General features: G+C 44.5%; 1 protein-coding gene across 2 annotated transcripts in view; it reads right to left on the bottom strand.

The window, feature by feature from the left end:
- SIK3 (SIK family kinase 3) overlaps positions 1–27,114 on the bottom strand; it is a 131,449-nt gene that overhangs the window by 18,127 nt on the left and 86,208 nt on the right. For both annotated transcript variants that reach the window (XM_040426020.1, XM_040426028.1), the window contains exons 5-14: positions 25,798–25,922; positions 24,503–24,626; positions 23,457–23,575; positions 21,536–21,646; positions 21,304–21,444; positions 19,853–19,930; positions 12,907–13,016; positions 11,786–11,942; positions 8,795–8,950; positions 5,362–5,432 (exon numbers count right to left, since the gene is read on the bottom strand). In XM_040426020.1, the coding sequence (XP_040281954.1) occupies positions 5,362–5,432; positions 8,795–8,950; positions 11,786–11,942; positions 12,907–13,016; positions 19,853–19,930; positions 21,304–21,444; positions 21,536–21,646; positions 23,457–23,575; positions 24,503–24,626; positions 25,798–25,922 (1,192 nt within the window). The remainder of the gene's footprint in view (positions 1–5,361; positions 5,433–8,794; positions 8,951–11,785; positions 11,943–12,906; positions 13,017–19,852; positions 19,931–21,303; positions 21,445–21,535; positions 21,647–23,456; positions 23,576–24,502; positions 24,627–25,797; positions 25,923–27,114) is intronic.

Here is a 27,114-nt window from a genome sequence, read left to right as displayed (position 1 = left end):
CCCGGAAGCTGTATGAGTAATACACACAGTATTACTCATACAGCCAATGCGTCCGTATTGACCGGCTCTATAAACAAACCCTTCAGATGAACACCGTAAAAAATAAAAACGGTGCTAAATAAACAATTTTTTTGTCACCTTACATCACAAAAAGTGTAATAGCAAGCGATCAAAAGTCATATGCACCCCAAAATAGTGCCAATCAAACAGTCATCTCATCCCGCAGAAAATGAGACCTTACCTAAGATAATCGCCAAAAAACTGAATAAACTATGGCTCAGAATATGGAGACACTAAAACATGATTTTTTTTTTGTTTCAAAAATTATATTATTGTGTAAAACTTACATAAATAAAAAAATATATACATATTAGGTATCGCCGCGTCCGTATCGACCGGCTCTATAAAAATATCACATGAACTAACCCCTCAGATGAACACCGTAAAAAATTTAAAATAAAAACTGTGCTAAATAAACCATTTTTTGTCACCTTACATCACAAAAAGTGTAATAGCAAGCGATCAAAGTCGTATGCACCCCAAAATAGTGCCAATCAAACCTTCATCTCATCCCGCAAAAATCATACCCTACCCAAGGTAATCGCCCAAAAACTGAAAAAATTATGGCTCTCAGACTATGGAAACACTAAAACATGATTTTTTTTTTTCAAAAATGAAATCATTGTGTAAAACTTACATAAATAAAAAAAAAAAGTATACATATTAGGTATCGCCGCATCCGTGACAACCTGGTCTATAAAAATACCACATGATCTAACCTGTCAGATGAATGTTGTAAATAACAAAAAATAAAAACGGTGCCAAAACAGCTATTTCTTGTTATCTTGCCTCACAAATAGCGTAATATAGAGCAACCAAAAATCATATGTAACCTAAACTAGTACCAACAATACTGCCACCCTATCCCATAGTTTCTAAAATGGGGCCACTTTTTTGGAGTTTCTACTCTAGGGGTGCATCAGGGGGGCTTCAAATGGGACATGGTGTCAAAAAAACCAGTCCAGCAAAACCTGCCTTCCAAAAACCGTATGGCATTCCTTTCCTTCTACGCCCTGCCGTGTGCCCGTACAGCGGTTTACGACCACATATGGGGTGTTTCTGTAAACTACAGAATCAGGGGCATAAATATTGAGTTTGGTTTGGCTGTTAATCCTTGCTTTGTAACTGGAAAAAAAATTATTAAAATGGAAAATCTGCCAAAAAAGTGATATTTTTTAATTGTATCTCTATTTTCCATTAATTCTTGTGGAACACCTAAAGGGTTAACAAAGTTTGTAAAATCTATTATGAATACCTTGAGGGGTGTAGTTTAAAGAATGGGGTCATTTTTGGGTGGTTTCTATTATGTAAGCCTCGCAAAGTGACTTCAGACCTGAACTGGTCCCTAAAAATTGGGTTTTGGAAAATTTCAGAAAAATTTCAAGATTTACTTCTAAACTTCTAAGCCTTGTAACATCCCCAAAAAATAAAATATCATTCCCAAAATGATCCAAACATGAAGTAGACATATGGGGAATGTAAAGTAATAACTATTTTTGGAGGTATTACTATGTATTATAGAAGTAGAGAAATTGAAACTTGGAAATTTGCAATTTTTTTAAAAAATGTTGGTAAATTTGGTATTTTTTTTATAAATAAAAATGAATTTTTTTACTTCATTTTACCAGTGTCATGAAGTACAATATGTGACAAAAAAAAACTATCTCAGAACGGCCTGGATAAGTCCAAGCATTTTAAAGTTATCAGCCCCTAAAGTGACACTGGTCAGATTTGCAAAAAAATGGCCAAGTCCTTAAGGTGAAATAGGGCTGAGTCCTTAAGGGGTTAAGGCCTCCATCACGTGGTATTTCCCATCCACATGCTGTCATGACACATAATGGTGCCATTCAGTCGTCCGCTCCTCCTCAGGGACCGTTGCTCCATGCAGCCAAATCACAGCATGCTGCATTCCCGTTTGATTTCCATCCAAGACTCAAATGAATGGTTTCAGGAAACACACACCCAGATGCCCACGTTTTTGCAGACAAAAATGGCCATCTTAAAATCTCATCCATGGTGCTGGTACCGTGAAACATGGCAGATTTGCCACACTCAAAAGTAGAGTCACACCATTTCAGTCCCGTGTGGATGTACCGCTATAGAGTAGGCAGCCTAGGCATTGAGAGCCCTTCACATGCCCAACGTGAAGTTCCTGTGACAGTACTGAGCGAGACCTATAGGCTCAGAATCCACATTTACGCTGGGACTACATGGCAATCACTTCTGCGATACCAGTCTCCGTGTAGCAGTGCACCCACTGGATGGAAAGGGGCTGCAGCACGACTTGACGAGACCCCAGAATCACAAAAAGATCTGGCAGTGCCTAATTATTTTCGGATTCTGCCTTTGGGTCTACATGCAAATCATGCTGCAAGTCTATTCAGTGCTAAGCGTAGCCCCAGCATAAGGGGGTCTCATGAAGACAACCTCTGCCCATATACCCTATTTAAACCCCTTCCTTGTCTAATATATGAAAGTTATAATATAGATCACATAGAAAATAGCTACTTAACCCCCGAGACGCGGCCGCCTAGTTTAGAAGCTACGGCTGGAACTGCAGAAAACTCAAGTGAACGGGGTGACCTGCAATACCAGGAGTGACCCTGTTTCTGGAAGAACGCAGCCATGTTATTTAAGTCTCATACAGCTCCGTTAAACAAACAAGTAAAGGACGTTGGACCTGCCGTTGGATTAAACAGGATTTCCACACCAAACAGAAGTACGGTCATAAATGAATAAATCAGACGTTACAGCCGCAGGCGGTTTTGTTACTGTGGCCATTTGTGCAAAGGTGAAAAGGTAAAAATGGCTGCCACAGCAAAAAACATCAAAAACCATCCTAATTACCAAACTTTTCTGCTTTACTATTATGTGGACATTTAATGTAGTGTCGGCCCAAAAATCATGTTTCTGTCAGTGCCATTAAATGTTATCATTCCTTTTTTTTAATTAAATATTTTATCAGTTATTATTTTAGGCTACTTTCACACTTGCGGCAGAGAGATCCGGCAAGCAGTTCTGTCGCTGGAACTGCCTGCCGGATCTGGACAACTGATGGCATTTGTAAGACTGATCAGGATACTGATCAGTCTTAAAAATGCCTGATCAGTCAAAAAAAATGCATTGAAATGCCGGATCAGTCTTTACGGTGTCATTCGGCAAAACGGATCCGGCATTTATTTTTTTCACCATTTTTTCGGTCTGCGCATGGACGGATCCGGCATTCCGGTATTTTGAATGCCGGATCCGGCACTAATACATTCCTATGGGAAAAAATGCCGGATCCGGCATTCAGGCAAGTCTTCAGTTTTTTCTGGCCGAAGATAAAAGCGTAGCATGCTGCGGTTTTCTCTTTTGCCTGATCAGTCAAAAAGACTGAACCGAAGACATCCTGATGCAAACTGAACGGATTACTCTCCATTCAGAATGCATGGGGACATACCTGATCAGTTCTTTTCCGGTATAGAGCCCCTAGGACGGAACTCAGTGCCGAAAAAAAAAAACGCTAGTGTGAAAGTACCCTTTAGGTTTTGATATTAACACTTTTTCCATTAATTTCCGGCAGTTTGTACACATCCCGTATTTGCCCTTTCTATCCCTATGGCTTTACTTTATTGCCATATCATACACTTGGGTAATGGTTTTACTTACATTTACACATTTTTTTTTTTTTTTCCGTGAGATAGATTTTTTATTCATCATCACAGAAACACTTAATAACTGAAATACATTTCTACCATTTTACATTTCTTTACTTGCACAGTAACCAGAATGCAGATTATTTACTTATAAGAAGGAAGTTATCGGCCGGGTCACATTGTTAGAATAGATATTTTTTACAATGGTTCTGTGCTGCATTAGCTTGTGGAGGCGATATCATCCGTGGTTGGGGGCTGCCTCTAGACTGATCTAGTGTGATTTATATCCTGGGGTTTGCATATGTAACATGTTTTCAGCTAGAAGGTAGTGACAGTTCATGATGATCTGATACTTTATAGGGAAAAACCACCAAAACTGCACTTTAGACACGTCACTGAATTATGTCCAAACGTCACCGAGAAACACAGCATTCTCAAAGAGAATATGTCATCAGAAAATGACCTGCTGTTTAATTCACTATTTATGTTCATCATATTTTTAAATAATTTTTTATGTCACTTTTTTATATTTAAACTAAAACCAGAAATCTTGCAGTTTTCGCACTGGCCACTACGTCTAATAATTGCTGCCACTTCTTGGTCTGTACAGATCACTTTACTGCAGTTACCTGCTCATCTGACATTCAAATCCTGCCTGTAATGATATCACCTCTGTGTATAGATAAGACAGGATCCACAATTCACAGCAGGTGATTGTCAGAGTTTCTCTTTTCTTTCCTTGTACAATGACCTCTGCACAGGTCACAGAGCCTGACCATTGTGTCTATGGCCCATGGGGCTGCCATAAAGCAATTCTTTTAATGCTTTCTAAATGCTGTTAAGAACAGCTCAGGCAAGATGGCCGACCCCCCATAATCATGTTCAGGAAATAGAATCCGAAAAATCTACAATCAGAAAGTTAAAACGGATTAGAAAAAAATGAGATGCGTCACTATCTGGTTTTATCTGGCACAGGGACACTGAAAACAATGGTGCATGCATTACAGGGGTTGTCTGACCACCAAAGCAAATGTAATTATCACCATGGAAGTGATTAGGATAAAGAAAAAAAATGCCACTCACTGTCACTCTATTCCTGCGCGGAGGGTCTCATCCCCACTGGTTCCAGTCCCCTGTGGTCACATCCAGTCTGTCATCACGTACACCACTCCAGTCATTCACTTACTGCTTGGGGACAAGTCACCGCTGAGCCCAGTGAATGGCTGCAGAGGCGCAGGTGACAACAGAACAGATGCCCCAAGTCCGGTCCCTGGGCGCTGGAACGGAGCGCTGTTGAATAGCTATGCAGCACTTTGTCTTTATGTTGATCACCATTATGGTTATAATTTAAATTGCTTTGGGGGTTGGACGATCCCTTTAAGTTGGCCATACATACACCTTTGGCAGCACTATTTCAGCCTTCAGGTCCCTCATACATAGAAACACTCTGTTCAGCTCATGTGCTTCGCCGGACATGAGAAGTCGGCCACCACCAGGCACCTCGAGCAGCGTCTCATCTCCCTTTAGGACATATGGAATAGGCATGGTGAAATCCAACTGCGATACCTGCCATCGAGGGAGATTCGGGGCACCCCCATAAACAGTGTATGGCCACCGCTGGATAGCTATGAAGGATTTCCAGTACGTGAAACCAAACGCTTACCTCTGCACGGCCTCTTGGTCAGGTTCCCCATCTGAACTCTCCTCATCTACTGGAGTAACTGCGGGCACAGCCTAAAGAATAGAAACCACAAAACACTTCAACTTCTGTCTCAAGTACCTGGTATTCTGATGGTAAAATAACTAGTATCAGATTTAGCTGCCACAAGAAAATGGTTTCCATTGAGGGCTCCTCCAACATCCATTCATTAGATGTCAGCTGCTGATGACAATGTAATGGGCAAAGGAGCCTTCCAACAGGACCACGTGGCCGTAGAGGTAGATCCACTAAAGGTGATCCGGCAGAGGGGCTCAAATTATATTGTACAAAATGTAGTTGCCAAGAATCTCAAACTTACTAAATAAGCGCAGCATTAGTACCAGAGTATTTTCTATTACTATGGCATTATTGCACCTGCGGCAGAGGAACGGACTACCAGAGCCACCAGATACAGCACAGCCGGATGCTGCAGCACATTGCAGAAGCCCCGCTGACGATAATGGGATTTGGCAGCTTTCTGGGATAAACGCCGTCTTTCACCCAAATACTGATGCATGCAGTGGCATTTGTCTGCGTGAAAGCCAGTATTTAAGGCTGAAAGCCGTCGGATCCCATCATCGTCAATGGGGATCTGGTGGAGTGTATACGGGGACTATGGAAATCTATTGTACTGCCGGGACAGACTGGCAGATTACCATGAGCGAAGATGTGAACGTAGCCTTAGGTAAGAAAAGATTTGGCTGTGTTGAATTTCTTTCATTTATCTTGAATTTCTTTTGAAGTTTTGGGCCTTGAGGAAATAGTCTGATAATCCTTCCTAATCCAATTACTCTTTGTGTTGAAGGGGTCGTCTCACTTCAGCAAACGGCATTTATCATGTAGAGGCCCTTACTAATGTATTGTGTAGGGCTGCAGTAAACGATTATTTTAGTAATCAAGTATTCTATCAATTTTTTACGATCGAGTAATCTAATAAGAAAAAAATATTTAATATTTAATAATAAAAGACTGTTTTCCTTTATAAAAACTCATCAGACCCCCTGCCATCAGTCCCCAACACCCTTTGTTCCCCCCTGTGCGATCAGCCCAAGTGCATAAGCTCCACTATCACCCAGTGCCAGCAGTTCCCCCCCCCCCCCCCCAGTGCCAGAAGCCCCCCCCCCTCTGCCAGCAGTTCCCCCCCTTGTGCCAGCAGCTTTTTTCCCCCTTGTGCCGGCAGCTCCCCCCCCCCCCCCCCCCCCCTTGTGCCAGCAGCTCGCTCTGACCCCCCTTGTGCCAGCAGCTCTCCCCCCCCCCCCCCCCCCTTCCTCCTGAGAACCGGAGTGCACAGCATCATTGGTTGCTATGATGCTGTGCACTCCGGGTGCCCGGCCTTAGTTGCACCAACTTAAGTTTCCAGCAGGGGCGCCGCCGATACTCCATCGTTCCACGCTGCTCTGCGCCTGAGGTCACACACCATGTCAGGTCACGGCATACGTATGTTAGAAGGTCAGTGCAGCGTGGGAACATGGACGTCCTGTGGAGTTTACGGAGGCCCCTTGCTGGAAAGGTGCGTATTCCAAGCGCAGCAGGAGACCACAGAGCAGGAGTAATAGAAAGCGCTTCACTCCCACTCTGGGGTCACGAGACAAACGAATCCTCGATGCAAAAAATTTGCATCAAGGATTTTTGTGTGTTGAATTACTCAATTTAGTCGAGTACTCATTTCAGCCCTAGTATTGTGATTGTCCATATCGCCTCCTTTGCTGGCTGGATTCATTTTTCCATCCCATTATACACTGCTCTTTTCCAGGGATTACGACCACCCTGCAATCCAGCAATGGTGGTCGTGCTTGCACGCTACAGGGAAAAATGTGCCTATGTGCACTCCCGCAGCCCCGCCACCAAAGAGGCCGGCGCTTTTTCCTATAGTGTGCAACAACGACCACCGCTGCTGGTTTGCAGGGTGGTCGTAACCCCTGGATATGGGCAATGTATAATGTGATGGGAAAAATAATTCAGCCTGGCAAGGAGGCAATATGGACAAATCACAATACATTAGTAACTGCCTTGTATTAACTTCCTCTACATGACAAATGCCATTTGCTGAAGTGACTCAACCCCTTTAATACATAGGCTACACTATACACTTTTTTATTTAACAAAATTAAGTATTGCTCTTCCCCTGGTTGTGTGAGGTGCAACGTGAAATAGGCAACGTGAAAATTGGTTAGTTGTCGTAAGTCCAAGGGTTAAAGATCTTGTAGATTGTAAGCCCTCGTGGGCAGGGTCCTCTCTCCATCTTACCAGTTTGTAGCTCCTCTTGTTCATGCCCATTGGAATTGTTTTATATTATGTATGTATACCCCCTTTTCATATGTATGGCGCCACGGAATAATTGGCACTAATAATATAAATGAATAAAAAGATTATTGGGCTGACATGTTACTTATCAATAGAGATGAACTAAAACCCTCTAACATCAGATCCACTTTATGTTTTCTGGTGGACACTGCGGGTTTTCATTTGTTCTTCTTAGTGAGAAGACTACTTTCCCTGCCAGACTTCTTATCTTATGCTAACTGCTCCGATTGTGCTCTAGACTAGTCATAAGAAGTATTTCTAACCTCCCTCAATTTTCCTACACTTTAAATTTTTGGCATTTGTTGGATGTACCTTTACTGTTTGGAATTTGTACTTTTGAAAAAGTAATAATAAAAAGAAAAAACTATTTCCAATCATTTGCATTATGGCTTGTTAGCGCCCCCACTGATTAAACATATTTATCGGGAGGTCCGCCAAATAAAAGGGGAGACTAGAAGGCAGTGCAAGCCTTGACGGATAAGAGCACAGGCCAATGCAAGCAGAAGGCTGGAGGAACGATTCCTTCCCCCCTCATTCGGTTCTATTCATTATGGCCATCAGATCTGATTACACAGGGAGACGTGCGGACGATAAACCAGGGTGAAAGATGCCCATCAGCCGATGAACAAGCAAACGTTCGATCTTCGAACGATCGATCATACGAGCCAATTATCGCGAAAGAGCGTTCCTCTAAACACTTGATCAGGATAATTTGCCAATTATCGTGCGTTCTAAAAGGCCCTTAAACCTCAATCCCATTTGCTGAAATAAGGGCTTATTCACACATCAGTGATTCACATGACAAGGATGCATTGAACTCTGTCGGTACACAGGATAAACATGGAGGCATGCACTATTTTGGTCCATTTTACAGACAAAATGCATCTATTCTACTCAAAGCATCAGTGAAAACCAGACTGCTCGCCCATATCATCAGTTTTTTACTGATCCATTGTGAAGGCAGAACAATCGGAGCTTTAGCATCTGCAAAATGGACATGGACGTGTGAATAAGGCCTAAACAAGTATGTACTATGAAGATACGTGTGGGGGGGGGAGCCGTGTACATAGATGCATTTGCTATTCACACTCACAGTTGTCATTGTCACCAATGGTGAAGGACCTCGTGGCCTCTTTAGGAACTGTTGTGCATGTAACTGAATATTAGCCCCTCCGTCAGATGCCCTGCGTCCAAGAGGTCCCATGCCATTCAAGAGCTGAAGTGTGGGAGGCTGTAAGAGGGACTGTTCCTGGAAAAAAATTAAAGGCAAAGAAATGTTAGGGTTTTGTGCACATTGCATTAGATTTTAAAGGGGTTGTCTCATCTTAAACATTGGTGGAATATCTGGGACCCGCTCCAGAATGGGGCCCTCAAAGTGAGAGGAGAGCAGCCTCTGTCCATTCATTTCAGCTGAGTGCTGGCACGGTTACCTTCAGCAGTCCCATAGAAGTCAGTGGAGTGGTCGTGCTCCATTTACTTCCATGGGATTTCAGAGAACAGCCGAGCGAGCGCAGTGCGCTATCCATCACTTTTCAGGGGCCTGTTCTGGAGGTAGGTGCGGGTCCAGAGGTGTGACGTGCACTTATCGGACTTTGATGAAATACCCTAGTGATATGCCATCATATGGGTTATACTTACCGCGCTCCCCGTGTCGCTCCTGATCCGCGGACAGCCACTGCTTCATCTTCCCATCGCACAAATCAAAACATCCGGCAGCGGTTGTACTGAGCCAATAGCAGGCCACGGTGGGGACGAGCCTACATAGCATCACGGGTGACACAAGGGAGGCCCATCCCCCGTCCCGGCCTGCCATTGGCTGGCCCATCGCCAGATGTTTTGATCCGCAAATGGAAGGGGAGATGAAGCAGCGGCCGTGTGGGGATCAGGAGCAACGAGGGTCTTGGGGACCACGTGCCACATGAAAAGTAAAGTCGTGCAATCAAAAACCTTTGTGTGACCTGTCTGCACCTTGCAGTCGCACGACTATTTTAGAGCTGTGATTTGGTGGTAAAAAAGCAGCCAAATTACAGAAAAGTCATGACAAGTCACACTCGACAAGTGTGCTGACAACTAGATGCAGCATCGAGACCTTCACAACACGCAGCATATGGAGTAGCCCTAGCCTTCTGCTACCCTCACTATCTGACTTATACGACCAAATAGCCACGGGCCAGCTATGTAGTATATTACAGCACCCCTGCTCCTGGGGGAGCCATTTCAGGCAATATTACAACTTAAAGCCTGCAATTTAAGAAATCCCAGTAAAGTAATACAAATTATTAAAAGTAGGTATGAAGGTACTGTTAAGATACTTTCACACTAGCGTCTTTGTTTTCCGGCGCTCAGTTCTGTCCTAGGGGCTCTATATCGGAAAAGAAATGATCAGTTTTATCCTAATGCATTCTGAATGGAGAGCAATCCGTTCAGGATGCTTCAGTTCAGTCCCTCTTATGTTTTTTGGCCGGAGAAAATACCGCGGCATGCTGCAGGTTTTCTCTGCGGCCAAAAACCTGAACACTTGCCGGAATGCCATTGAAATGTATTCGTGCTGGATACGGCATTAAGTGTTCAGGCAAAACGGATCCGGCTTTCAGGTGTGACCTTTAAAAATGCAAAGAAAATTAATACCGGATCTGTTTTTTCGGATGACACCGGAGAGACTGATACGGTATTTCAATGCATTTGTCAGACGGATCCGTATCCGTCTGACAAATGCCATCAGTTTGCGTCCGGGTTGCCGGATCCGGCAGGCAGTTCCGGCGACGGAACTGCCTGCCGGAATCCCCTGCCGCAAGTGTGAAAGTAGCCTTAGTGTTACTAGTCAGGCATTCTCTGGTGACCATACACCAAGAGATTGTGGATGGCTAAACATGCCAGTTTAGACCATTTTCTGCCAACCATCAGCACCTTTTGCTGACCAGTGGAAGATTTCTGTCCAAAATTTGATCTTCGTGTTTTTTTCAGTTGTTGAGGGTGCTGTAGTTTAAGCCTGAATTTAAGGCCACAGGTAACAGCAAAAATCAATGGGTTGTTTCGTCCAAATTGTTTCATCTCATGGCATAATCAGCCGAGAAACGTCCGTCTGAAATTCAGGTGAGGCCAGCCGTATTGCCTTCGAGCACTGCTGCACAGCACCATCTAGTGGTCAAGAATAAGAACTAACACAAAACTGCATTCTGCTTGCTCTGGGAATCCAAGACCACCATTTACAGTGCAACTCAATGCAAAAGATACTAATTGCTGAGACTGAAAATAATTTAAGTGTACAGACAACACGCACGCAGTAAACACCGAGGGTAATGATCAACTAGACTGCAACATTATGCATGTAGGTAACTATTATATTAAATTCATGCTCAAGCTTGCTGCTTAGAAATGAATGCTTTTTATTCAAGTTAGGGCTCATGCACACGACCGAATGCCCTCTGAGACATACAGTCCGTGAGCGGGCCATATGTCCTGGAGCGGCATACATTGTGCGCACAGTATCATCATATGATATTATGAGTGCGGGACAATGGCCCCGCGGGCGGCCCGATGCGCACAGCATCATAGTAACCTATGATGATGTGCGCTCCCGTGCACACGATGTATGCCGCTCCGGGACATATGGCCCGCTCACGGACTGTATGTCTCGGAGGGCATACAGTCGTGTGCATGAGCCCTTACTTTAAGGTAGTACTGATCAGACTTAAGTCCACACTGTGATTCCACCTTGTATGAGGTTCAGCACTTAGGCCTCATGCACACGACCGTAGCTTTAGTCCGATCCTTATTTATTTTTTTAGATAGCACGCGGACCTGTTCTTTTTTTCTATGGGTTTGCAAAAAATGTGGACAGCACATGGATGTCATCCATGTGCTGTCAACATCCATGTGGCTGTTCCACAAATTATAGAACACATCCTATTCTTGTCCGTTTTGCAGACAAGAATAGGCATTTATACTGAATAAAGCGCACACGGTCGGTATCCTTTATTTTGCGGACTGCATGAAACCTTAAGTCTATTGACCTCAATAGATTTTACACTGAAACAAATTTGCGTACTTTGGTGCCTTTGCCCTCGCTGATGATCATACATACCTTATACTCAAGGTGGCCACTAGGTGGCATGTTCTGCATTGGTAGTAACGGGTGAAGGGTGTTCGTGTTATGCGCCACTGGAAGGAATGGAGTCTGTGGCGTGACCCTTGGGAATCCAGGAATGATCTTCTGCAGCTCCTCGGCCCCTCCTTCATTACTGAAAAATAGAATTTCTCTTGTCAGAGGTAATCTGATTCTTTGAATTTGATAGTCTTTCCCTTAGATCAGTGGCGGTCCAAGTCATGGCACCCCAGCTATTTGTAGGGTTTTAGGGGCGGCAGTGTCCCCATCACTGTTACACTGCCCCATACAGCACCGCCCCTGCCTCTATTCCTCCAAGGAGTCTGACTGGTCACATGATCACCGGAATGACGGTTCTAGGGGGGCGGCTGCTGGGTCTAAAGCTGACAACTCATGTAACTAATGCAGATTTGCCCCAGTTCTCCAATGATCTATTCTTCTATTTCTAACCTTTGAAGTGCAATCCGAAAATGTTAACCAAAATTAAATTCAAAAATACACTAAAAATAATCCAACAAAAAAGGTTGCCAACCGTTGCCTTACCAATAACCCAAGACCCATTTACAAAAAAAAAATTGGGTATGTAGTAAGAAAATTTGACAATGAACGAAAAAAAAAAAATCTTAAAATAAAAATAACATTTTAGGGTATTCCTGTATTACTAGAGAAAAAAGTCAACATGTAGAATAGCATATTATAAAAAGGCCGGGCCCCTCACTGTGAATATACTTAGCCCGCGCCGCCGCTGTGCTTCTCCCCGTGTACGGATGAAAACATCCAGTGTCGGGGGGAGCAGCCAATGGCAGGCGGGGATGAGCCTCATCGGAGCCAATACATTTTAATACTGTACGTTGCTCCTGCTCCGTTGAGTATTAGAACGAAGTTTAATGCGAATCGACTTCGGATGTTTCATCTGAAGTCGATTCGCTCATCCCTAATCAGGAAGGCAATTAGTTACTAAAATATACATGTCAGAAGAGGTGACAGCCCCTCTAAGTACATGCATATGGCCTCAGAGCCCTGGAAGCCACGTGGGGGGCTTCTTCTCCCCATACTCTGGTTTAGTTACTATAACACTGGAGGCACAGACATTGACTCACTGTGTGTCCGGCACTCCCACTGTGTGTCTCCTCATTGACAGATATCGAGCCAAAGCTTCTGGTGAAGGTTCTTCACCTTCATCGCTGTCCAAGTTCATGGTGCCATTAGTCTAAAAGACAACAAGAAAATATACAAATGGTCTGAATACAAGCAACATAAAGAACCCTGCTGCCAAGGCTCAATAATGCAAATAGATGTCAAAGTGCATCTGTCAGCAGTTTTGTACCTATGACACCGGCTGACCCGTTACATGTGCGCTTGGCAGCTGACGGCATCTGTGTTGGTCCCATGTTCATATGTGCCCGCATTGCTGAGAAAAATGATGTTTAATTATATGCAAATGAGCCTCTAGGAGCAACGGGGGCATTACCATTACACCTAGAGGCTCTGCTCTCGCTGCAATTGGATGGAAAGGGTCAGGTGTGATGACGTTTACACTGCCTGGCCCTGTCAATCAAAGTACAGAGGGTGCGGCAGTTGCAGAGAGAGCAGAGCCTCTAGGTGCAATGGCAATGCCTCAGTTGCTCCTAGAGGCTGATTTGCATACATTCAAAGATCAGGTTTCTCAGCAATGCGGACACATATGAACATAGGACCAACACAGATGCCTTCAGCTGCCAAGTGCACATGTAACAGGTCAGCCGGTGTCATAGGTACAAAACTGCTGACAGATGCCCTTTAACTTGATGGAGTGAAGGAATCAGAACCAACGTGACCCAGCACGTCTCCAATTGACTAAGAAATTAAAATGAAATTTCTGTCTGTAGGTAACAATAAACCTCTTTCTGTTCAGTGAGACAACTGGGTGTGTTTCTTGATAAATATCAATAAGCGTCTGTGTAACATTCAAAGCTGTGTACGACGCGCTGCAGATCTTTAGATCAAGATTTCAAAGAAAGATTGTAGTGTGTTAAAAGAAGATTTTGCAGTGGATTTGATGCCTGTCTGTAAAAATGCGCAAGTTGTGCCCTTACCTTATAATATATACCTTAAATATTGATGGCCTATCCTTCCTCAGGATGGGTCATCAATACATGATCAGTGACCGAGCGACTCCCAGCACCCCCGCTGATCAGCTGTTTAAAGGGGCGGCAATACAGTCACTACACAATGTGTGGTTGGTATACTATGAGGAGGTCGCAGTGCTCATCTGCTGCAGTCTCTTCAAACACCTTATCAGCCAGCAGGGGGTGCCGACAGTCAGACTCCCACTGATCTGATACTGATGACCTGCTCTGAAGAGAGGGTATCCCTATTTCAGTGTTTCCCAACCAGTGTGCCTCCAGCTGTTGTAAAACTACAACTCCCAGCATGCCCGCACAGCCAAAGGCTGTCTGGGCATGCTGGGAGTTGTAGTTTTGCAACAGCTGGAGGCACACTGGTTGGGAAACACTGCCCTATTCAACCTCTAGCACAGAACGATTGGATTTGGCAATTGAAATTCCTGGTAAAACACAACCCATGCCAAATCTAAACGCTATCACAGAGGATGCGGCAACTAAAACGTATCTTTTATTAGGGTAATTAAATAAAAAGATAGGGAGTCAAAGAAAAAGCACCTATATAATCAAAATGAAACCCGTGCAAAAAAGGGTTAACTCAGGCTATCTTCACATATGCTCCAGCAGAGGATCTCAAAACCGGAGGAAAATGCTTGTTTGATTGAATACAACCAGCTGTATGTGTTCCATTCCTATGCGGTTGGATTAAATCGGAAATGAACAAACTGGATTCGGCACTAGCACCGTTATAAGTCAATGGGTGCCGGATCAATTTTGTTCCTGCTTGAAAAAAAAACGGATCCGGCACCATAGACTTACATTGCAAACCGGACAGAAAACCATAGTTTGCAGCATTTTTATGTCCGGCACGGGAACTAATCATACCGGAGCGGAGTGCATTCTTGGTGCACTCCGTTCAGTTTTGTCCCCATTGACACTGAAAGGGACAACACTGAAGCATCTACTTCCGATTTTGAGATCCTATGATGGATCTCAAAACCGGAAAGAAAGCCGCATGTGTGAAAGTAGCCTCAAGAAGGACATGATGTCGATGTGATATTACGTGACTTTGTCCTGGCCCTTCTATCGTATATCTAGGACTACTTGGATTTGCTTAGGAAAAATTTAACCCATAGAAGCCACCTCAATGACGCGGCTCGCAAGCATTGACATTGAGTCCCTATAATTGGGGCAGTGTCCTACAAGGGGCACTCTGTCCTACATAACTGAGCTTGTTATTACTTTGCTGGACTTTATTTTAACACTTTTTTATTTAATTTCTTTTTTCATTTTTGATCCCCAGTTTTACCACCAGCTCAGGGGAACTGCAATGGGTAGTCCATGCGCCCCATTGTATGCCAACCTCCTCCCAGGCTGGTGGAGGACATGGTGGTCTGAATTTTTTTTATTTTGGTCATGTGATTCAGATGACATTCGGGTCCTCGGACAGGCACACACGGGGAATGTTAATGATACTGGATTAGGTTTTACCTCTGAGATGCAGTGCGATCAGATTACTTTTTTGGATTTGCTGATTGTTAAAGTACACCTAAACGTATAAATTTCACAAAGTTTATTAAAACCTGCTGTAAATGACCTAAAATATAATTTTTTCTAATATGCTTTATTTTTTTTAGTTTTTCATGTGATATAGGCACCTGAAGTTCAGTTGCCTATAAGCACTTCGCAATCCGTACACCCATACAGGGAGTGTATGCTGTGTATGGGAGCATGTTCCCCTGTGGCTGCACGGAGCTCCATAGCACATTGCTGCTCCTGTCTGTACCAGCGCTGCTCTCCTAAAGCCTGGCATAGATGCGCTATGCCAGGCCTTAGCAGAGCGGGCAAAGGAGCAATGTGCTATGCCGAGCTCCTGCCCTGCCTGCTTACTCCGCTCTGGTGAAGCCTTGCAGGGTGCAGGGCCTTGCAGGGTTGGAGCTCAGCATAGAACATCACACCTCTGCCTAAGGGAACTTATTAATTGTAGATCGCAGGGGGGTCATCTACGTATGTCCCTGTACCTGCCCTATGGATTACATTGGGAAGACCTTTCATGGACCGAGTAAGAATCGGTCAGAGATGACATTCATGTGAATTAACCCTTTCGCGTGCAGCGTGAGTCAGGGCCGGCAAGTTTCTGCTGTTTCAAACAGCAGAAACCTGCGGCTAATTATCGCAACCGGCAATAATGCCGATCGCGGCAATTAAATGCTTTAGATGCCGTGGATCAAGTGAGATCACGGCACCTAAATGCGCAAAAACCCGTTTAGTACTGAAGACCCGTGCGGCCAATCGGGACTTCAGTACATGCACTGAATGCTCTGAATCTCTATGAAGAAATTTAGAGCAATAATGCTGCAATTCTTATTTTGGCCACCAGATGGCAGGCCAACATAAGAAATGAGCAAAATGCTAAGAAATTGTCATTTTTTTAATCGCTTATAGATCAAAATGAAAAATTCAAAAACATCATTCATAAGATCTTTTATGTACCTTAAAATGATAAATTAAAAAACCTTTCCGTATAATAAAAAAAAAACTAAATAACAAATATAAACATCCTGGGTATCACCGCGACCGTAAACGCCCATAATATTAAAATCTAAGGAAAAAAAAATCCAATACGGCGAATGGCATAACGGAAAAAAGGGTAAAAATGGCCGATTTGCCATTTTTTCATTGTTTCTCTTAGCCAAAAAAATGAAATAAAATTTGATCCAAAAGTCATGCATACTCCAAAATGGTATCAATAAAAACTATGAATTGTCCCGCAAAAAAAGGGCCCCTAAACAGCTAAGTAGACATAAGTTTAAAAAAAAGTTATGGGGGTCAGAATATGGAGATGTATTTTAAAAAAATAAATAATAATAATCAAAGTTTTACACTATTTACACATGAAAAACCTATACATATGGGGTATCGTTGTAATCTTACTGACCCAGAGAATGAAGGGCAAAACCTGTAAAACAGTGGTGGGATTGCCTTTTTTTTTTCCAATTCCACCCCATTTGGAATTTTTTTCCCCGCTTTCCACTACATTTTATGCCATATTTAATGGTGAAAAAAAAATCCCAGAAAAGACTAAGATAAAAACATCCTGCACGGTATGATATACAAATGTGCGGATGTCCCTGGCCATATTATTGAAGAAAATCACAGAAATAAGATAATAAAGTAGATGCAAGCATTATATATGGACAAAGTCCTCACTCTGATATGATAATATCTGAGACACTTAGCCAATATATTTTGATCAAAACACATCTGAGCCCGCCTACCAAGCGCCAAGGTGGTCTCAAGTCAGCGGGTCCTCCGCTAAACCTACCTAAGCCATTGGGCTTCTATGTTCAGGAGCGCAGACGCGGCACATATGGTGTGCTGCTCCTAGTCGCCTCCAATGCATTAGAAAGTACAACTTGTCGCGCAAAAAATAAGTCCTCATACAGCTATGTGACTGGAAATATAAAAAAGTTATGGCTCACGGAAAATAGGGAAGAAAAATGAAAACGCAAAAAAGGAAAAAAAAAAAACCTCTGGCATCCTAAAGCCTCTTTCAGACGGGCATTGCGGGAAAATGTGCGGGTGCGTTGCGCGAACACGCGCGATTTTTCTGCGCGAGTGCAAAACTTGTAATGCGTTTTGCACTCGCGTGAGAAAAATCGGCATGTTTGGTACCCAAACCCGCTTGGGATCGGTGTTCTGTAGATTGTATTATTTTCCCTTATTCTGAATACAGAATGCATAGTAAAATAGCGCTGGAGGGGTTAAAAAAAATAATTTTAGGCTACTTTCACACCTGCGTTTAGGTCGGATCCGTCTGGTATGTGCCCAGACGGATCCGCACCTATAATGCAAACGCTTAGATCCGTTCAGAACGGATCCGTTTGCATTACCATGCATTTTTTTGTTCATGATAACGCAAACGGATCCGTTTTGACTTTACATTGAAAGTCAATGGGGGACGGATCCGTTTGAAAATTGAGCCATACTGTGTCAACTTCAAACGGATCCGTCCCCATTGACTTACATTGTAAGTCTGGACGGATCCGTTTGCCTCCGCACGGCCAGGCGGACACCTGAACGCTGCAAGCTGCGTTCAGGTGTCCGCCTGCTGAGCGGAGCGGAGGACAAACGGAGCCAGACTGATGCATTCTGAGCGGATCCGCCTCCACTCAGAATGCATTAGGGCTGGACGGATCAGTTCGGGGCTGCTTGTGAGCCCCTTCAAACGGAACTCACAAGCGGAGCCCCGAACGCTAGTGTGAAAGTAGCCTAACTCACCTTAGTCCACTTGATCACGCAGCCCGGCATCTCCTTCTGTCTCCTTTGCTGAACAGGACCTGTGGTGACGTCACTCCGGTCATCACATGATCCATCAGCATGGTGATGGATCATGTGATGGATCATGTGATGGATCATGTGATGGATCATGTGATGACCGGAGTGACGTCACCACAGGTCCTGTTCAGCAAAGGAGACAGAAGGAGATGCCGGGCTGCGCGATCAAGTGGACTAAGGTGAGTTACATTATTTTATTTATTTTTTTAACCCCTCCAGCCCTATTTTACTTTGCATTCTGTATTCAGAATGCTTTTATTTTCCCTTATAACCATGTTATAAGGGAAAATAATAATGATCGGGTCTCCATCCCGATCGTCTCCTAGCAACCGTGCGTGAAAATCGCACCGCATCCGCACTTGCTTGCGATTTTCACGCAACCCCATTCCCTTCTATGGGGCCTGCGTTGCGTGAAAAACGCAGAAAATAGAGCATGCTGCGATTTTCACGCAATGCACAAGTGATGCGTGAAAATCACCGCTCATGTGAACAGCCCCATAGAAATGAATGGGTCGGTATTCAGTGCGGGTGCAATGCGTTCAACTCACGCATCGCATCCGCGCGGAATACTCGCCCGTGTGAAAGGGGCCTAAGGGTTAATAAAAATTACGATAATCCGGTGGCCCGTGATTTGACTCCTCTTTTTTTGCGGAGTGGCCTGCAATGTCAAGATATTTAGGATATGGTGTAGGAACAGGGGCTCCCTCATCAAACCTGCCTCCATTGCTACAACACTCAATGGGGAGTTTTAGCCGATACTCCTTTTTGTTTTTGATGATATCATATATCATATATTTGCTGCTTCTTTGACTTGTACTTTTATCTTTTTATGTAATTACCCTAATAAAAGTTCTGTTTTAGTCACCATGCCCTCTGTGATAGCTTATCAATATTTAACTCTTAGAAATCTGCTTCATAAAGAAGCCATGCACCATCTTAGCTTGCAGTTGGGTTGCTATTCCTCCCAATGCGCCAAAGTTCTCCATCGTGAATGGGGAAAAAGTCACTGCAGACTCCTCTGGTGGCGGTTTATTAACCATGAGGATCCTGACTCTTCTTCTCCCCCCCCCCCACAACATCTGCTGGAGGAAAAGACGGTCAAGGCACCACCTCACACATTCAACGGTCGACCAGTTATTGGCGGGTTCAGCCAACATTCATTTAACGCCAGCATACTGTGCAGTCCAGCCGCGGGATCCGTAATCAGGTTACCGCTTTCTTTGTTGCTTCAAACAGCAAGTACAGGGGTGGCCCGGCAATTAGCGGGAATCCACAAGCAGATCCCACAGCCGGACAGCTTGTATGGGCAGCATACAAATCCCTGCAGATTTCTGTGCATTTCAGCAAGAAAAAAAAAAAAAAACTTTGGTGCAGAGTTGATGCGGATTTTGCGTAGATCTCGTCCTTGCATTAAAAATATGAAATTTGCACACACACACAAAAAAAAAAACACACAAATGGACATGCTGCGGATTTCAAAATCTGCACAGCAGGTCAGTCTCCGCACAAAACAAAAAAGTGAACATGAGATCTGTGTAATGGCAAACACCGCAGGATCCGTAACGTGTGCAGGTGGCCTTGGACATCTGCCCATTATCATACGCACCTCAACAATTTGATTTTCAGGATTGATGAGTTGAACCTGGGGCACATTCATGCTGACGGCACTGCCACCTGCATCAGCCTGCAGAAGAGACGAGCGGCATTACCAACACAAAAACAGTCACTGCACCCACAGAAAACAATAATGCATCACTAAAAACATACAAATCTCTAGAACAAGGGGAGAGAACTGTGCACATATCACGGGACTGAGACGGGCCCCTAGACTTCTATGGAGCCATTCTTGCGCATGCGCTCCTCTCCCCTCATTCTACCGATCAGGGGGGGTTTCAGATCTCAGACTCCCACCTATCTAAACTTTTGATACGTCTCTATGACATATCAAATGTTTTTTTTTTAAGAGTCAGTGACCCTTTAAGTGTATAAAATCTCTTGTAACGGGCACCTGTGTGAACAGAAGGTGTGACTATAAGCAATGCAGTGCGCAATTCACTGACAGCAAGTTTATATTAGAAAGATGCATAACCTTCATCTAACAGTTATTTTTAGGTGTGGTTGTTGGGTTTAGTCAACCTATCTATCCAGGAGAAGGGACCCCAGACCCCCACCTCGTATAATTGGGCGGCCTCTGGCAGCTGCATCTAGGAGGGAAAGGATGGAGTAGTAGTCCGCACGAGCGCAGCTCTCTACACTGACAACAGCAGGGTCCCATAGAATGAAATGAGAGCCACGGACCAACTCTCCATCAATTTTCTGCAGGAGGAAACTTCAACAAACAGGTTGGGGAACCCCTTTGTGGAGATAGACATTGCATAACCTGTGTATACCCCTTTAGGTGGAGGAGTGTTGCAGGGCAGGAGGATACAGCAGCTGAATGTAGCCGACCAGATTTCGGCAGCTGCAGATATTAGGTTAGTGACACCAGTATCAGTAATTGCATTGAAGGGCTTCTTCTTCTGAGGGTCATTGGGCAGACCCCTTCCTTCGTGGCCGGCTCTGCAGAAGGAAGCATACTTACCTGCTCCCCACTACTGGGTCTCCGCTCCTTCCCTCTACCCCCGCTGCAGCGTTCTGGTCCCCCACTATCAACACCTTGACGCCACTGCAGCCAAGGCCTGGCTGCAGAGTGACCTGCCCCTCTTGAGTCAAGTGACCAACTGGAGCCAGCCATTGGCTGCAGTAGCATCAAACCTGATGGTGACGGCAGTGGATGTGAGTCCTGCAAAGAGAGCAAAGGATCTGGGACTGAGCGGCGGGGAGCAGGTGACTATGCTTCCCTCCACAGGTCCGGCCACAAGTGGGGGGGGGGGGGGGGGTGTCTGCCAACAGAACCTCAGAAGATTAGCTACCCCTTTAATAAATACTAGCACTAGGAGAAGGACTATTAATAAGATAAAATGATAGGACTTGATCACACCTTTAGAAGACGTGTTCCCGTATCCAAGAAGTGGGGGGCCTCCGCTTTAGAAAAATGAGGCAACGGCAAGGGCTTACCTGTATTGGTGAAGCAGTGTAGGACAGAGGACGAGGGGCACTGAGGGGAGTTGGGAGGCGCAGAGTTTTGTGCCTCTTCAGCCGTTCGCACAGCAAACTGTAGATGGCGCTGTAGTTGTCATAGGCGTCTGTTCTGAGAGACTGAAAGAGAGCAGTTTAGGGATAATAGTGAGGGGCAAAGAGGGGGAAAAGAGAAAAACGACATCTATAAATGGGGGTTCCAGGGTGTTACCTGCAGAGTGCGGTCTTTGTCCAGTCCCATCTCCACCATGGTGTGCAGGACTTGCTCATTAATGGGCTCCCTCTGCCTCTCCAGTTTTACATGCTGGCATTCTGCTATTAACTGCAACACAAGGTATTATTCCCTCATTACTAAAATGCTTCATTGCCTTCGACTATGTTCGCTCTGCAATCACAATGCATGCTGCCCAGGATTAGTGAAGATTCACAAACAGTGCCACTCCAGTCCAAGCCTGGTACTGCACCACCTCAAAGGCTACTTTCACATCTGCGCTTTCCCTTTCCGCTATTGAGATCCGTCATAGGATCTCAATAGCGGGGAAAAAAGCTTCCGTTTTGTCCCCCATTCAACGTCAATTCTTGACACAATGAAAAACTGATCCGTCCCCCACTGACTTTTAATGGTGTTCACGACGGATCCGTCTTGGGTACGTTAAAGATAACACAACCGGATCCGTTCATAACGGATCCAGCAAAAACGCTGGTGTGAAAGTAGCCTTATTCTAATTCTAGACAACCTCATTACAGACGACTCGTCACAACCTCGGAAACACTTGTCGTCTTTAAGAAATAAAAAGTTCAGGAGCACTTATCACTGACTGGACAACGTCAGAGTGCAGATCCCCCCCCTCCTCGATCCCCCCCCTCCTCCTTCCCCCAAACTGGTAATGCCCATTTGTCGAGCACAAACACTTTCGAGGGCATTTTCAAGGTATAAAAACTGATCCCTGAAACCAGTCGTCAATTTATTCATAAATCTCTAGGAGTAATAACAGAGGAACAGCACAAAGCAGAACAATGCTCCAGAATGGTTATTTCTAGAGTTGAGCGAAGTTTTCAAAAATTCATAGAATTTTACAAAAAAATTTGCTTTGTGACAAATTATTTAGGCATCTGTGATTGAGGCATCTGTGATGAATATTAAAGGCCTTTCAGAGGTTGATTTAAAAAATGATCGCATCACATCGGCCGGCATGGTGACATCATACGTCATCGCACACGAGATTTCGTGCGAGATCTTTAAGCAAGATGGATTTGTGGCGAATCAAATTTTTCCTAAAATTCGGATCAAAGTCCACTTCGTCAACTCTGATTCACTCAATTGTGCTTTATCAATTATCAATCGTGTGCAGATCATGGCCGTATTGTAGATTGGAGCCTGGATGGTTTAGCACCCTCTTCTCCCTCTCTGGCTGTATCAGAGGCAATGACGGCGTACGTCTCCTCAGCTGAACCGCGCCTTTGTGACAACCAAGACATTTTTAATCGCACTGCCTCAGTGTCTACCATTTTCTTTCAGCAGGACCTGCAAATGGACCTGCGATGACGTCATGGCGCTCACCACGTGGTGAGATTTTTATTTTTTGTTACCCCTAAATTGCAATATTCGTTTGTATTCTGTCTTAAGAATGCTATTATTTTCCGCTATAACCATGATAGAAGACTCTCCCATAGAAGTCAGAGGTCCCCTCCTGACTATTGTGTCTATGGTCCATCAAGTGGACGAGGTTCGTTTTTGTCCTTTTTTTACCCCTAAATTGCAATATCCTTTTGTATTCTGTCTTAAGAATGCTATTGTTTTCCACTATAACCATGTTATAACTGAAAATAATAAAATGACCCAAATACCGAACCAGTAAAAAAAGTCCGATTTTGGAGTTTGGGTTCGCTCATCCCTAGTGCCCATTATTAAGCTTCGTGGCCAGTGAGAAAACTGCAGGATTTTCAGATTTTTTTTAAATATAGGAAGGGACATGCAAAATTTAATATACCACCAAAAATTCTTTGAAATATGTTTAACTAAAAATCTGAATTACGGTAAATGATAGGCCATTTTCTGATGACATTTCCTTCAAGTCCAAACTCCACCAAAAACACATATACAGTATATGTACACATATATATTCACTCACCCTTTCAAACTCGAGATCCTGTTCTCCCTGACACATCCATTTGTGTTTACAGATCTGCTCCATTGACAGGCGTTTACTGGGCTCCAAAATCAGCATGTGTCTTATAAGATGTTCACATTCTGTAAGAAAGACGAATAGAAGCTGTTACTTCGCAGTACACACGGCTTCGCAGGACTAAATGCCTTGCCACGTATGCTAGTCTCTATACAAAACAGCTCTCCTCCAGGAGGAAGCAAACTATGGCCCCTATGTAGCCACCTATAGATGGCACTACAGTTTTCTTCTTTCTGGAGGAGAGCGTTTTTGCATGCACTTTCTTAGAGGAAACTGCACTAAAGACTACCTCACACATAATGCAACAGCAAATATAGGAACTAATGCTATACTCACTATAGGAATAAACTAGAGGTTCTTAGCAAATATATTTTGATCAAAATCATTTGTGCCCATCCACCACGACAAGGTGACCTCTTTTGGACAGGAACCTACGCTAAATGCTTGCTCTTTTGGTCTCCAATGAATTCAGGGAATGCAGCTTCCACATATAAGCTGCTCCCCCCAGGGATGCACCACCAATGAGGCCAGGTGAGGCAATCGCCTCAGGTAGGGGCAAGAGGGGGCAGCGGAAGGGACATCGGCAATGAGCTCCTTCATTGTGGCAAGGGGGTTAGTTTCAGTTTTCGCCTCAGGCAGCAGAAAGGCTAAGTGCACCCCTACAGGGAGAGCAGGCTTCAGCTTTAGGCCAGACATACATGAGCAAGTTCAATGTGAGAAACTCGCTGCAAGTCAGTGGGAGGTCCTGTTCTGACCTCCACTCTTCTGACAGGATTATAATGATTTATAATGCTGTGTGATCCTGAGAGAACAGGAATCGAATGAATTACAGTGACATAATTGTAAAGCGCTGCAGAATATGTTGGCGCTATATAAATATACTGTCAGTGTAATACAATAGATTCCAGAACTCTCAGGGTCACACAGCCTTATAATTTGAGGAGCAGAGGAATGAGGACTCACACAAAAAAAAAAAGTGAGTGAAATTTTACCTGTGGACATGAAAAAGGGGATCCGGAACTTCCCGCTCAAGACCCTGGCCCGCAGGTTTTGTAGCGTGCTTCCATCAAATGGGAGCGCACCGCACACCAACACATAGAGGACCACGCCCAAACTCTGCACAGGAAAATACACAGAAAATGACCATGAACTAAAGGAAAATAAACACAAATGACAACAGCAGAGGCATCATAGGGGCAGGGCCACACAGTGCAGTGTTTATAATTAACTGTGCAATGTGAACATGGCAATATTTGTGGGACAGTATATTTATATGGTTTAAAACCTGAGGCCACGCTTTCCTTCCAAGAGCCACATAAATACATAATTAAAGGGTTCACCCAACTTTTTTTCAGGCCTCACTGAGCGGCCGGACCAGCAGTGGCGATCATACTTTCCCGGTTGCTGGGTTCTGGCTCCATTGCCGGCTCTGCAGCTCCCATCTCTCTCAGCATCAACATGTTGACGGGGGGGCTACTTGGCTTGTCACCCGTGCGGCACATCACTGGGTCACGTGCCACAAAGGTGATCGGTCAGAGCTAACAGTGGTGTAATGGAGCGGGAACCCAGCGGTGGGTACCAGGTAAGTATTATGAACACAGCAGGTCAAGACACCCTGTGAGGTCTGAAAAAAGTTGGATAACCCCTTTAAATAGTCTGACTTCCTGCAACCACTACTAGGGGGGCTTTGGTGCCTATAAGACAATATTATACCATATACCGTAAGCCGTTCCCGTCTGGCGGATTCAGGTACAGAATTTACACAGGAGTCAGCTTAGGCCTAGGTCACACAGTCAGTGACTGGTCAGTAATTGTGTGAACCACACGTATAAGCCTCACAACCGTATATCCATTTTGCAGTTTGTAAATCACAGATCCTGAAAATAGGGATACGGTCCATGTGCTGTCCGCATTTCATTTGCAGACCTATTGTTGTATTACAACTGGCATAAGGAACACGTCTTGGTAAATCTGCATCATAGTGCCCTTTGTATTGCAGACACGAGCCCACTGATCGTGGCACATGTCGCCTGGAAAGTCTTGGCCAGTTTTCCATTTTAATCCTGCAGTAGTTTCTACAGGGACCAGGATTCCTTGGAAAGTCTACATACACCATTCTCCTCGACCTCTCGTAGAGCCAAGCAGAGCCCAAGGGGCACCGCCACCAGGTGAATGCTTTGGCCCCGTAGTTTCGGCAGTCAGTGGGGGCCTCAGTCTTATGAAATTGTAGGTACACGCTAATGTCTTTTCCTACTGTTTCTTTTAATCCTGTAGACCGGCTACTTACCCATATATCAACCTTGGGTCCCTCATACTCCTTTCCTTCAAAAAGTTCTGGTGCCGCGTATGGAGGGCTGCCGCACCAAGTCTTCAATAACTGCCCTGGAGTAAACCGGTTACTGAAACCGAAATCTGAAGGACAAAAGTAAATCACAATTCTAAGTGAAAGCAGGTCAAGCAATGCAGCTTATGACAATGACTACACAAAGAAGGGAGGCGGCAGGAGGCTCCTAAAATCTGCTGGGACCACGCTACACAAGGGACCACCTACTGCACATCGGGGCATCTCCGAAGACAACACGCAGCAGGCCATCATGGTTGGCATGCTGGGAGTTGGAGCAGCTAGGGAGCCACAAATTGGACAGCGCTGAGCTAAGAACACCCTACCAGTGCGGGAAGGGCTTCTGTTTAATGGCAGCAGACCCCTGGCGAAACTGCGAGGTTTAGGCTACTTTCACACTTGCAGGCGGAGGAATCCGGCAGGCAGTTCCATCGCCGGAACTGCCTGCCGGATCCGTCAAGATGTATGCCAACTGATGGCATTTTAAGACTGATCAGGATACTGATCCGTCTTACAAATGCATTGCAAGAATGGATCAGTCTGTCCGCTTGTCATACGGACAAACGGATCTGTTTCTATTTTTTTTTTTTTCGGTCTAGACGGAGCCGGCATTCCGGTATTTTCAATCCGGCACTAATACATTCCTATGTAAAAAAAAAATATGCTGGATCCGGAATTCCAGCAAGTGTTCAGTGTTTTTTTTGGGCCGGAGATAAAACCGTAGCATGCTGCGGTATTTCCTCCGTCAAAAACTCTGTTCAGTGACTGAACTGAAGACATCCTGAACGTATTACTCTCCATTCAGAATGCATGGGGATAAAACTGATCAGTTCTTTTCCGGTATTGAGCCCCTAGGATGGAACTCAGTGCCGGAAAAGAAAAACGCTAGTGTGAAAGTGCCCTAAGCTGTGATACGTGCGGGGACCGTTGCCTGCTGTACTCAGCGCCACATAAAACCCTTGGATTGCTTTGGTTTCTCACACTGGTTTATTTTCTGTTTTTATTTATTTAAGGCATTGTCCAGAAGGATATAATTTTATATATGACGATTTAAAAAAAAAAAAAAAAAAACTCCCCTTACGATCGCCCTCCGCTGCTGTTTCGGCAAGCAGGAAATACTTGAATGCCTGCTCAGCCATTAAACCCTTCCACTTTTATATGAAAAATGTTACTCCACCAACAGCCCCTCGGCATCCATTAGTTTCACCCACTTATTGTTTTAAGGCATTATGTTTTTTTGTTGGTATTTTCACGGACCTCACA

The sequence above is a fragment of the Bufo bufo genome, chromosome 1 (genome assembly GCF_905171765.1).
Source record: "Bufo bufo chromosome 1, aBufBuf1.1, whole genome shotgun sequence".
In the NCBI taxonomy this organism is placed as follows: domain Eukaryota; kingdom Metazoa; phylum Chordata; class Amphibia; order Anura; family Bufonidae; genus Bufo; species Bufo bufo.
This window is presented reverse-complemented; position numbering and strand designations above follow the sequence as displayed.